We start from the raw sequence: 12,677 nt of genomic DNA, 5'->3' as shown, positions 1-12,677 counted from the left end.
CACCTGTGTCACCACCTGTGTCACTGTGTCACAGCCTGTGTCACTGTGTCACCACCTGTGTCACCTCCTGTGTCACTGTGTCACCTCCTGTGTCACTGTGTCCCAGCCTGTGTCACTGTGTCACCTGTGTCACCACCTGTGTCACCACCTGTGTCACTGTGTCACCTGTGTCACCTGTGTCACTGTGTCACCTGTGTCACCACCTGTGTCACTGTGTCCCAGCCTGTGTCCCCAGCCCAGCCCAGCCCTGGGAGTGCCCTGCCCGAGCTGCCCTCCAGGAATCCCTCTGCTCCTGCTGAGCCCCTGGCACAGCCAGGCCAGCTCCTCACCTGCTTCCCAAGCTCTGACTCCTTCAGGAACTCGTCCACCGAGGCTCCCCTCCGCTTCACCCTGGGGGAGTCGTAGCCATCCTCCTCCTCCTCGTCCGAGTACGGGGCTGCGCTGCTCCTCTCGCTGAAAACGCTCCTCCTCTCCATCTGGGGGACAACAGAGGGACACTGGGGACACCGGGGACACTGCCAGCGACACAGATACACATACAAACACTCCTCCTCTCCATCTGGGGGACAACAGGGAGCTGTGAGGGACACTGCCTGCGCCCACAAATACCAATATAAACACTCCTCCTCTCCACCTAACAGAGCCAAGAGCAGTGAGGGACACTGCCCTGCACCAGAGACACAAAGACCAATATAAAGACTCAAGCACACAGCATTTAAAAGCTCTCACAGTTTAAAGCACTGTCAGTTCCCCCTGGCTGGAACCCTTGAGGAGTTTTCACTAGGTATTTGCCTGTTTCATTACCCTCACTCTTTGGCAATTACCTGACTCTGTGAGTTTATCAGCTGAGCTGCCAGCTCTCCTCCCTGTTCCACTCCCCAAAATTCCGGTATTGCACTCAGAGGCTGCCAGCAAAGATGCTCCTTTCCCTGGCAGAGGCAGTGGATGCTCAAACCACAACAGCATCTGTGGCCCCAGTACAAAAAAGCCCCGGGATGAGGCTGTGGCTCGTGCTGTGCTCCAGGAGCCTCTGGTGACAGAGCCCATCAGCCAGCAGCAGGCAGGGCGGGCTCACAGCTCCTTCTGCAGCACTTACCACGAGTGAACAACTTGTACCACCGGGGACTGCCAGGATTTGATTTAATTTGGAATCAATTTGTCTGTAAACTTCTGTCCAGATTCCTGAATAAATCATTTCAGGCATCACTTAAACTAATGTAACCAAACATGGTTCAGAGCACATGCTGTGTCAGCAATTTTCCAAACCAGAAAAAGAATTTCTGTTCTCTTTCCCTGTGTGGTTCTTAAATGAACTTTCACCTCATAGGGCCAAAGAAACCAATTGTCTTTTCTCCCTCTATTCCATTCCAGTCTTATTTATAAACAAAAGGGAGATACATACAGATGCATACATATGTATTTATCAGACCTATTATCATTGATCCAGAATTATTCAGGTTCTCAAAAGCTGGCTCGATTTACCCACTGGACCAAATGCATCCCAAAACAGGAACAGCCAATCAGCTGGGGCTGTTAAAGCATGTATGAACTGTCCAAATTAATGGAGCTATTTTGGAGATACAATGGGAGACTGAAAACCGGACATAACTGATGACTGCCAGATGAAGCACCAAGAAAATCTATGGAGTAAGAGACACTTGCAAGAAGTAACAGACAGTTGTGAGCAGCGTGTGATGAGAAAGTAACTGCCCAGGGCACTGGGAGTATTTCAATATTGCATGTTTGTGTGGAACACCCACAGCACGCTGTCAGGGTGCATCCACACCAGCTGCACTGACCCAGGAGCCCCACACGTGGGATTTAAATCAACTGGCAAAGACCTGAGCCAGTGCACAGCCTTGGGGCAAGGTGGTCCCAAAGCAGGGGTGTCCTTGGGCAGGGACACTGCTGGCAGCTCCAGGAGCAGCTGGAGGGAAAAGCAGCTGCAAACCTGAGTGAAAAGGGAGCCCTGAGAAGGGAAAATGTGTAAAATTCCCTGTGGATCCACGACAGCAGACAAAGGAGGGCTCTGCCAGCCCAGAATTCCAGCACTCTGCTTCTCAAGCTGTGGATCTTCAGAGCTGAGCAATGAACACCCACTCCCTGAAGCACATGATGAGCAATCTTTGGTGGCAAGTGCCACAGAGCCCAGCCCAGCCCAGAAAAGCCCCAGTGCTGTGCTCCAGGAGCCCAGCCCAGCCCGGCCCAGCCCAGCAGGAGTTTGCCTTTACCCTGTTGCTCTCTGCCACCCTCTGTGCAGCTTCTCTCGCCATGGCTTTTGCGACGGTGTTGGGGACCGGAGCGCCCTGAGGCTGGGGCAGGATTCTGTTGGGGGATGGAGATCTCCTGCCCTGGAGGGGGCCGTGGAAGGCGGGTGGCTCCAGCATGTGTCCGTGCACGGGGGACACCGAGCGAGTCTGCTCCCAGGACTCATCCCGTTTGAAATGCGGCCCGAAGTGTTCTTCTTTGGTTTCTGGGGCTCCGGCACTTGCTAATGGCTTGGGTTTGGGAGCAGTCCTGGGGTGGGGGGGCGGAGGCACCAGGAGCTCGGGGGGAATGGCAGCAGGGGCAGAGTCCAGGGACTCGCCCTGCGCGGAGAGCGTCCGCACGGTGAGCTCGCGGGCGTCCAGGGCGCGCAGCCGCAGCAGCTCCAGCGCCGTGCCCTCCGCGGCTGGCAGGGCCACCTCGCACACCTGGGGACAGACAGACACTGTGAGCAACCAGCTGGGACAGACAGACACCTCTGAGCACCCTGTTACATGTCAGCACTGCGCCCTCCGCGGCTGGCAGGGCCACCTCGCACACCTGGGGACAGACACACAGACACCTGTGAGCACAGACACCTGTGAGCCCCCAGAGCGGGGTTACATGTCAGTGCCATCATGATTGCTTCTCCTGTGTGCTGCTTTAGAATGTGGTTGGAGATTGTTTATCCAACGGGTGATTGTTCATTAGTTTCATGTGAATTGTTTTGAGTTAACGACCAGTGATGGTCAGGCTGTGTCAGACTCTGGAGAGTCATGAGTTTTTCATTAGTATCTTCCAGCCTTCTGTCTGCATCCTTTCTCTATCCTGTAGTATAGTTTAGACTTTATACTTTATAGTTTTATATAGTGCAGCTTATACTTTTTATAGCATTCTTTAATATAACATAGATCATGAAACAATAAATTAGCCTTGAGAACATGGAGTCAGACTCATCATTCCTCCCTACATGGGGGCACCCAGGAAACACCCCACGTCCCTGGCAGCAGGATGCCAGCAGAGGTGACAGAGGGGACAGAGGGGACAGGGGTGACAGGGGTGACAGGGGTGACAGGGGTGACACAGTGACACAGTGACACAGTGACACAGTGACAGAGTGACAGGGACTCACCCGCTGCCCTTTGGCATAGACCCCGTAGCCTGTGACGCTGGCACCGTGGGACGTGCCCGTGGCTGACAGAGCTGGGGGCTTCCAGCACACCTGCAGCGTGCCCGGGGCGCTCCCTGCCCGCACACACACCTCCTGAGGCGGGGCTGGAGGACCTGCGAGAGAGGGCACGGCTCAGATGGAGCTCAGGGCAGGGCTCAGGCACGCTCCACAGCTGGGTACAGGACAGCTGGGCTCAGCCCTGCCTCTGCACTGAGCCAAAAGCACACCCAGAACCTCTGAAGGCATTTAGTGTGTGCCAGTGTGACAGCACACCAAATACCTCCTTAATTAACAGGCAGGACCCTGCTGTAAATAGCTCTACTTTGGCCAGAAAGCCAAAGTAAAAATATCACAGAGATTATTAGTTCATGAATTTTTCAAGCATCCTGTTGTGTTAATTGAAGCAGCCGGCCCTGAGCAGAGGCTGCTGCTGCTGCAGCAGGGCTGGGCTGGGCTGCAGCCACACTGCAGGGCAGAACACAGAGCCCAGCAGCTGAGATTGCTTCTCCCAGCCAACCAAACACAACCAGATCTGTTCATCCACCAAAAAGGCTGCAAATACTTCAAATGTGCTTGATACAGGTGCAAATATCACACCAGGCCCCTGGCGAACTGCCGGTGCATTTCACTGCTTTGCTGCCACTGAATTTCATCTCTAGTGGACATGGAAATGAAACCATGGTCATGTTCAGGACAGTACAGGCACAAGGAAGGCCTTGCTCATACCATCCCTGCATCTATAAAGTATTTTTATCTTGCAAGTTGAGAGTATGCAAATTGACCTAATGCTATTCTTGGCCAAGAGAGATTTTGGTTCAGGGCTGAGTTTCAGCTTTCCTGGCCATCCTGTTTTACTGCCAGCCAGCACTCCCAATTCAGCAAGGCTGCTCAGCTTGCAAGGAAGAATGCATCGGATCTAACCCAGCATCTTGCCATGGCAATGACATTAATCTGCAGGACAAGTCACCTTCCTTCCATCCTCCCACAAGCAAACAATCCCCAGGGTGTCTGTCTCGACCTTCCCAGGCTGTGCAGAGATAGGTTTAATAAACTGCAGTGCCCCAGGCTCAGCGTGGCTCCTATTTCCTCCCATCATTACATGGGAAATGATTCCTGGTGATTTTCGATGGCCTTGGTCATCAACATAAATGTTTGTTCTGGAATTCTGCTACACTTTGCTCCTCATGGGGGTTTTTACATAAATTAGCTCCAAAAACTGCAGCAGCCACATTGGTCCCAATCCTGTGCTTATTTCTATTTTTAGATCTGAGTGCCCAAGAGAGAAACACTTGTATTTTTATGTGAGCAATTCCATTGCCTTGATGAATCCAGATGAGTTCAATTGCATGACACTCTGTGATGGCAACTCCCATCACTGACCCCGAATTCATCTTTTCCTCTGCTCCAGTGACTCTGCAATCAGGCATCAGCCCCTAACGAGTTCACCAGCTGCTGTTTTGTTTTCTCTACACAGCCGTGGAAAGCTGGCCCGTTTCTCTAGAAGTGCTCCCAGTGGAATGAAGCAGTGGGGAAGGTTCTGGGAGCTTCACTGCGCCTCAGCTCTGAGCAGAGAGCAGCTCTGCGCTGCTCAGCAGGCTTCGCAGCTAGAGGGAGGCACAGCATGGGAAGTGCTTGGCCTGGAAAAACCTCACTAAGGCCTTTCCTAAAGAGCAACGTTGAAATAAATTCAGGCCAGCACCCAGGCAGTGCCTCCCACATCCCAGGGGTAAATGTCCTCTCCTCCCTGCACCCTGCACTGCCACCACTGCCACTGAGCGACCCCAGGACACTCCCAGGTGTGAAATGTCCTCTCCTCCCTGCACTGCCACCACTGCCACTGAGCGACCCCAGGACACTCCCAGGTGTGAAATGTCCTCTCCTCCCTGCACTGCCACCACCCCTGAGTGACCGCAGGCTGAAGAGCAGTGTGTGAGCAGAGGAAATCCCCCCTGGAACTGCGCTGGCACCCAAACAGCAGGCACAGAGCTTCACTCCCCCTGCCCAACAGCCCTGCTGCCCTCTCCTCTCCTCACCCAGGCCAGGGAGGGAGCAGGATGGATGAATTCCTGCCCCTGGCTGGGTCACACTCTGCAGGGACTGAGCAAACCCAGCTCAGGGGGCTGCTGATGCTTCACCTGCCAGGGGCCACTTGTGCCTGAGTGTCCCTCCAGAGGCACCCAGGGTCTGAAATACTGAATATCTGAGGGGGTCTCATACTTGGCCATGGTTAGATGACCTTGGGTAGGTGAATCTATAAGGAAAGGTACTCAGATTTTTTCAGGTGCTGCCACACACCCACAAAATTATGAGATTATCCTCCAAATTCACTGCTTTATTTCTGCTCTAGTTTTCAACACTGCTTCAATGTTCCTGAATAATGGCAAATGACTGACAACACTTACCAACACTCCTAATGCAAAAGCCAGGTGGGAAAAGACCTCAGACTTTCCAAAACACAACGAATCTGTTGGCTTTACAAATTCAAATTGTACAATGAGGTTGATTACACCTTCACAACCAAAATGCACTTACATGCCCTAAATGCTGTGTAGGTAAAGTATTTTATCTAGTATTTTCAGAGAATTTCAACTGAAGAATTTTGGGGCAGGGAGGAAAATATCAAACCTGCTGGCAACGTAGAAAATTCCACAAAGGCTTCCTTTTTCTCTCGTTGCTCCAAGGGAAGCTGCCAGGGCATCTGGTGGGGCTTTGCCATGACCTTCACCTTGTAGGCCATATTGGGCTTCAAATTAAAAAAATGGTACTTGTAGCTAGCAGCCTTGACAATGTCAAACTCCTCCTCGTTGAGGAAGATGACGTGACTGTAGTTGCTGTTTGTGGGGAGCCAGGAGAGCTCCGCAGAGATCTGGGTGATGTTGTCCACGCGGAGGTTGGAGGGGGCCACGATGACGTCCTTGCCCACCAGCAAGGTGCACTGCAGCTCGTCGGAGCTGCCCTTGCTGGTGATGCTCTGGATGGATATCCTGTAGGTGCACGTGGAGGTGTTGAGCTTTTCTATCAGGGCTTTGGTCCTGCTGCCCAGGGCGATGTTCATCCTGACCTCCTTGTCCACCAGCACGTTGTAGCTGCTGACGGTGCCCCAGCCGGGCGGCACCAGCGGCGGCTCCCAGCCCACGATGACGCTCTTGGCCAGCTGCTTGATGAGGGTGATTCTCCGGGGGTAAGGCACAATGTCTTCTCCGATCTCGTCGATGTTGACGTCCAGGGTGCCCGCGCCGTTGCTGAGCCCGCTGCTGGGCTCCAGGAGCCCGGGGGGGCTGAGCTCCAGCTCCGCGCCTCGCTGTCCTGCACAAAATCCACAAAGTTCGAGGGCACCAGTCCTCTCTGCCCGTCCAGAAGCTCTCCTGGAGAGAAAGAGCAACGCCATTAGAAACTCTGAAGGAGAATCTCGGGGTCTCTGCTGCTCAGCATGACCCCGAGATGTGTTAGAAAGTCTCTTTTCCCAGCCCGGCACTTGAAGAAGGAGTCAGAGCCCTTAATTTCTCAGTGTCAAGGTTGTTTATTGTTTCTTATCTATAAAATCCTTTCTCCTGTCCAGCCGAGGTCCTCTCAGCGAGACAGTCAGAGGCACTCTGCCTGCCCCGGGGTGATGTTATCTTCTTATATTGAAAACTACGTGTGCAATATTTACCATAACTTCCCAACACCTATCACCTGTGTTAGACAGTGAGCTTCTACTCTAAACCAAACCCAGAGTGCCAGCATCACCCAGAGGATGGAGGCCAAGAAGAAGAAGAAGAAGGAGAAAGGCTGGACACGCCCAGATCCCTCCATCTTGCCTCCTGAACCCCCATTCTAAAAACCCCAAAATCTATTTTTTCACCCCATGATAAATTCACTATCATTCTACTTAAACTGTCGTGGCTTGTAATTCTTCATATAAGGTTGGTAATTTGCTCCATCATCCATAATCAAAACCACAGGGGTCTTGGGCTCCGTGCCAGGGTCTCTGAGCCCCCTGGCAGGGGCCTGGCAATCCAGGACAGACAGAGGGATGTCCCGAGTTCCGACAGGAGAACAGCTCGTCCATGGCAGTGCCTTGGGAGTGGCCAGGATAAGGGGCAGGGGATGAGTGACAGTGCATAAACAACATCCCCAGCTTGGGAGCAGAAAGGCTTATTAAGGGAAATACCAGAACTGCCAGTAAGCTTTTTTGTCAACTTCAATCTTGCCAGTAGGAAAAGCTGACACTATGAAATATTTTATAATTAGCTCTGCCTGCAAGGAGCGGCTTTGCTGGTGCAGAAACTCTTTTAATTAACACCACGACGATAAAGCCAAATTTAGCAACCGGTTTCGGAGCAGAGGAAGGAGCGAATTTGGAGCGTGCTTGACAGAGGAGCTGATTTCAATCTGCATGAATTAGCAGGAATTCAGGGGCTCAGTAAGAAGTACCTTCATAGAAGCCATCCTCGTCCATGTCCCCGTACACGTAGAGGTACTTTCCTGCCGTGAGAGGCAGCTCGGCCTCGGGGTTCTCGTTGGGTCCATCGAAGGGGTTGTAGCTGTGGGGACAGACACAGAGCTGCTCAGCTCAGGGCTGCAGCTCCCCCGAGGGCTGCTCCCCCAGGCAGAGCCTTTGCATCCCTCCTGAGGCTCCTCCTCAGTGGGTCTGGGGCAGTCTGTGCCTGGGAGGTGCCTCTGTCCCTAAACCCACGTCCCTTCCTGCAGGATGCACTTAGACACTTCTCACTTAGGGCTCTTGGAAAACACTGGCCACAATTATCTTTATTTTCTAGAGTGAATTGAAATTTCTAGAGCGAATTAAAGCAAACTCAGTTGTGGAGGTCTTTTCCAGTCACTGTATCCAATTTTCTGTTCTTTTCACACAAGTTCATTAAACTTCTACAGAGGCAAGGTAAAAGAAGACAAAACCACTGAGCTACATCTAAGAGAAGCTACTGAGAGACAAAAAGTACTTGTGAAGTACTTAAATCTATATCCATCCTGAAAGAAACTCTTAGCCACTGAAATTTTTATCATGACAGTCCTTCATGCCTGAAATTTTAATGTGCAAAGCAGTGATGGACTTCAGATCTCCTCTTGCCTGAAGAAGTGATTGAAAAGAAGAGATTGAGACTCCTGTCTAGAGCAGGAGGTGCCCATTTATTTAATGTGATTTAGACACTGGAGGGATGCAGGGGGGCGGGAGAGCTCAGCTCCCTCTGCCAGCTGGGGCACAGGGACAGGCTCTGCTCTGCAGGTAATAATTCCATGCAGTAATTCAGTGTATGAATGAAGGGGAGCCAAAGCTGGGACAGGCTCTGCAGGCAGTGAAAACTGCACAGGCTCTCCAGAGCACCCTTTCCATGCAATAATTCAGTGTATTGCATGAATGAGGGGAGCCAAAGCTGCTGCTGAATGTTACAGCTGAGCGTGGTGTCTGTCAGGAGATGGGGCTTTACCTGTAACGGGCAATGCAAAGATGGACTTTCCCAGAATATCTCTGCTTTGAGGTATTGGAATTCTGATCATTATCCATCTGTGGGGAGGGGGGAGGAGAAAAAAGACAATGTGGTTACAAAAAAAAGAAGAATGAACAGTTTTCCTGGCAGGTGCTATCAATCAGTGAACACACAATATCAAGGAAAAAAGTTAAATTCTAACATGGAGCACAACTGGCTAATTTTACTTAGAAGGGCAGAATCCAGTGACTGAGTACTTAAAACAAATGCTGAGTTTAGAACTGGTGCAAGTGTCAACCTCCAAACACCTGGAAACCATGAATATCACACAAAATATACCCCTGGCCAACCCAATCCAACCCAACCCAACCCAACCCACAGCATCAGCATCTCTTGAACACCACCCTTTCCACTAACTGAAGGAAAGAACATATTTTCTTCTGAATTTCACACCCCATTGAATCCAATCCTGCACAGCCACACATTTATTCTATTACAAATGTGGTCCACAAAGCCTGGAGATTTAATTGTGGTGTTGAATCAACACAGACTCTGCCTGTTTCAGCTCTGCACGAGGTCTCTCACTGGTAAAACAATAATTTCAGCTGTGCTTTCAGCTAGCAGAGGTTCTAAAGTGAGGGATGAACTTCCCTCCACTTACTGTACAGTTTGCTGGGAGCCATTTCTGACAAAATTACCAATTTTTTGCCTGAGCTTGAGAGAGCTTTAATTAAGGCAGAAATACTGTGTTAACGATGGGATCAAATGAAATAAACTGTCCAAAAACAGAGCAAAATTTTACAACCCAGCCAGAGTGAACACTGAGCTGCAGCTCCCAGGTGTGAGCTGGTCCCTGCCAGGAGCTCTCCAGGAAAATTCCCAGCGCAGAGAATTTCCCTCTGAGTTGTCTCCTGAGGGTGGTTTAGCCCAGCAGGCAGCTCCAGCACCAGGAGCCCATGCAGCATGGGGAGATCCAGGAAAATCTGCCAGGATTTCCCCCTGGTACCTTTACATGGGATCCTCACTGAGCACACAGCCAGGAGTGGTCATTCCAGAAGGCTTTTTAACAGGAACAACCAGGGCCATTGCAGAGTATCGCTGATTTATTGATTGACTGATTGATTTCAGACTCCCCAGCATTATGTCTCATTTTTTAGATTTTCTTCACACGCCCTCCCTCGGGTCTGGGTATCTCTAAAGGGGAATGGAGCTTAATTTCTGTGTGCTTGCATAATGTGAGAGTGGATCACATAATTACACTCCAGAAGGCACAAAACGTTCAGCTCTGCAAAAGAGGGCTTGGCATTCTCAGCCAGAGATAACTCAAAAATAATAGAAAAGGGGAATTAAATTTGACGTTTGCTTCTCCTGTTCCTTGCTGTTAGTTCTGCTTCCCTAAGTCTCCTTGCTAAGCTGCTTTTTCTGTGGCCTCTTCAAAAAGCAGTGAATGTTTCCATTTTTCAATAATGCTGTTACACAAATATACACAAATATTTCCCCTGGATAATCCTCAGATATGCCCACGGAATTCCCACTACACAAAAATTCAAAAGGACTCACGTCTGAATCAAATCTGCATCTTGGGGTGCCAGATCGTGACTTGGGCAGGAAGGTGGGTTTGACAGACAGCTGCTCTGGCTTGTCCCCAGAGATCTGCAGGGGCCTGATGAACTCTGAGATCACACAGCGACTTCCAGAGGGGCTCTCATGGCCTGGCAAGGACACAGCACACAGGGTCAGCGGGTGCCCAGCACAGCAGCGGCTCACTGTCCCCTCCGGGCAGAAAGCACCCAGGCTGTGCTGGGCACACTGCACAGACTTTGGTACGCTGCTGGAGCCAACAGCATGGAACAAAATCACACACAAAGCGGAGGCACCTCCATCCAAAGAGCCCAGAGGTGAAGTTTCCCCGGTGAAATAATCCACCTTGGTGCGCCTGGGGAGGCTGAGGGATGCTGTGTAACACACCCAGCACTGCTGCTGCTGCAGCCTCTGCTTCTCTGGGCACTCTGTCATAACCTGGAAATCAGAAGCAAGCCATGCATTTCTCTCCTAAAAGAGAGACTGGAATGCCAAGGGTGCAGCCGGCAGGATGTTCATTTTGCAATGAAGTTGTTTGGCTTTTGGCAGGCAGGGAGTGCCAGCAGCACTGCCTGGGGTTTCCTGGGAGCTCCTCCCTGACACCAGCACCAAACCACACCGATCTGATCCCAGGGCCATCCCTCCAGCTCCTAAAACATGGAAACTCAGACTGTGCAGAAGGAAACATCTCCTAAAATCCTTCTGGAATATTTCAAAAAGAGGAAAGGCAAATAGAGATTGTACTGCACATGCAATAGGCTCACAAGAAGCCGAACTCTTTTCTCTCCTCCTGACTCAGGTGGAAAGCAGAGGGGAGAGAAGCCAAAGGAACAACGTGGTCTGTTCCAGGCTGCCAGAGAGGCCAACAGAGCTGAGTAAAAGCCACTTGCCCGTTTTCCCTTTGATGGCTGGCTTAGTCCCCGAGCAGGAGCTGGATTTGAGCAGGAGCTGCAGCGGGCACAGCGCTGCTGCTGCCAGCTCACATGCGCATCCTGCCTCTCATTAACACAATGAGCCGGTGCTCTAATTACCCAGCCCCTGAGCACGTGTAGGTTCAGCATTTCCTCTCCTGTTCTGCCAGAAGTCTGGGCAGCAACGTTTTCACTGAATTTCAAGATTCCCAGTCCAGGTCACCAGGAATTATCAGAGGAACCTCTCTGTTCTCACTGCAGAGGAGAAAAAGCCCCAAGAATACCATCAGAGGGTTTTCTGCTGTGCTCATTAGCCCAATATGATTAATTTTCTCTGCATCACTGTAATTTACAGCGGGCCAGCTTCAGCACATTGACAGCAGGGAAATATACAACTCACCACACAAAAGATTAATTACAACCAGCCCCACTTAGAGCAATCCCCAGGCTGGAAAAGGGCACATTTTTTATTCTTGGAACCTTCCTCACGTCTACAACAGGGAAGTCCTCCCTGTTCAGGAGCCTTTAGCCAATTTAGCTCCTTCTGTTTGCTGTTAATGTGTTTGCCATCTCAGCCTGCCAGTGCCAAGCCATAAATAATTGGGCCAACTGTGATTATTCACTCACTGGAAGCCTCTGGTTGGTCTCAGACCTCCTGCACCCTCCAGGCCTTGTTTTCAAATTGCTGGCACTGGCTACAGAATGTGGAGGAAGGTTCTAGGAAGGGTCTAGGAAGGTTCTGGGGCCGTGCAGCCCCCGCTCTGCAGCCACACAGGATAACAAGCAGCACAGGAACACACGTTATCAGGAACCCCAGGAATACCAGGGGGATGGAAGGTGTGGGTCTGGTTCTTTCACCTGGGAAATAAGGTACAGAACATTTACCCTGAGTCCTTTAAGGACAGAAAGGTGTGTGGGGGCTGCGAGGGCACATCCCTGGCCCCAGGTAATTGCACTTGTGCTTTGGAGAGCGTGCTCTACTCTGCCACCATCACTGACAAAGGCTTGATCTCAATAATTGGTGCTGAAGCCATGAGAATAACCTGAGCACTGCTCCTTTGCAGGAGAAATGGAAGTGATCCAGCCTGGGTGATGCTGATCACACTCCTCACATGGAATAGCACACAATTCAACCTGCGATTCACATGGAATAACACACAATTTAACTTGTGATTGACATGGAATAGCACACAATTCAACCTGCGATTCACATGGAATAGCACACAATTCAACTTGTGATTGACATGGAATAGCACACAATCCAATGTGTGATTGATTCACATGGAATAACACACAATTTAACCTGTGATTGACATGGAATAGCACACAATTTAACCTGTGATT

General features: G+C 50.9%; 1 protein-coding gene across 1 annotated transcript in view; it reads right to left on the bottom strand.

Moving 5' to 3' along the window:
* RIMBP2 (RIMS binding protein 2) overlaps window positions 1–12,677 on the bottom strand; it is a 56,399-nt gene that overhangs the window by 13,204 nt on the left and 30,518 nt on the right. Inside the window, 10 exon segments of the mRNA XM_031059510.1 lie at window positions 330–476; window positions 2,232–2,693; window positions 3,377–3,528; window positions 6,041–6,706; window positions 6,709–6,780; window positions 7,832–7,941; window positions 8,842–8,918; window positions 10,402–10,553; window positions 11,756–11,781; window positions 12,237–12,269. Coding sequence (XP_030915370.1) covers window positions 330–476; window positions 2,232–2,693; window positions 3,377–3,528; window positions 6,041–6,706; window positions 6,709–6,780; window positions 7,832–7,941; window positions 8,842–8,918; window positions 10,402–10,553; window positions 11,756–11,781; window positions 12,237–12,269 — 1,897 coding nt within the window.

The sequence above is a fragment of the Geospiza fortis genome, unplaced genomic scaffold, assembly GCF_000277835.1.
Source record: "Geospiza fortis unplaced genomic scaffold, GeoFor_1.0 scaffold145, whole genome shotgun sequence".
Lineage (NCBI taxonomy): Eukaryota > Metazoa > Chordata > Aves > Passeriformes > Thraupidae > Geospiza > Geospiza fortis.
Note: the sequence above shows the minus strand (reverse complement) of the source record. Positions and strands in the feature narration are given on the sequence as shown.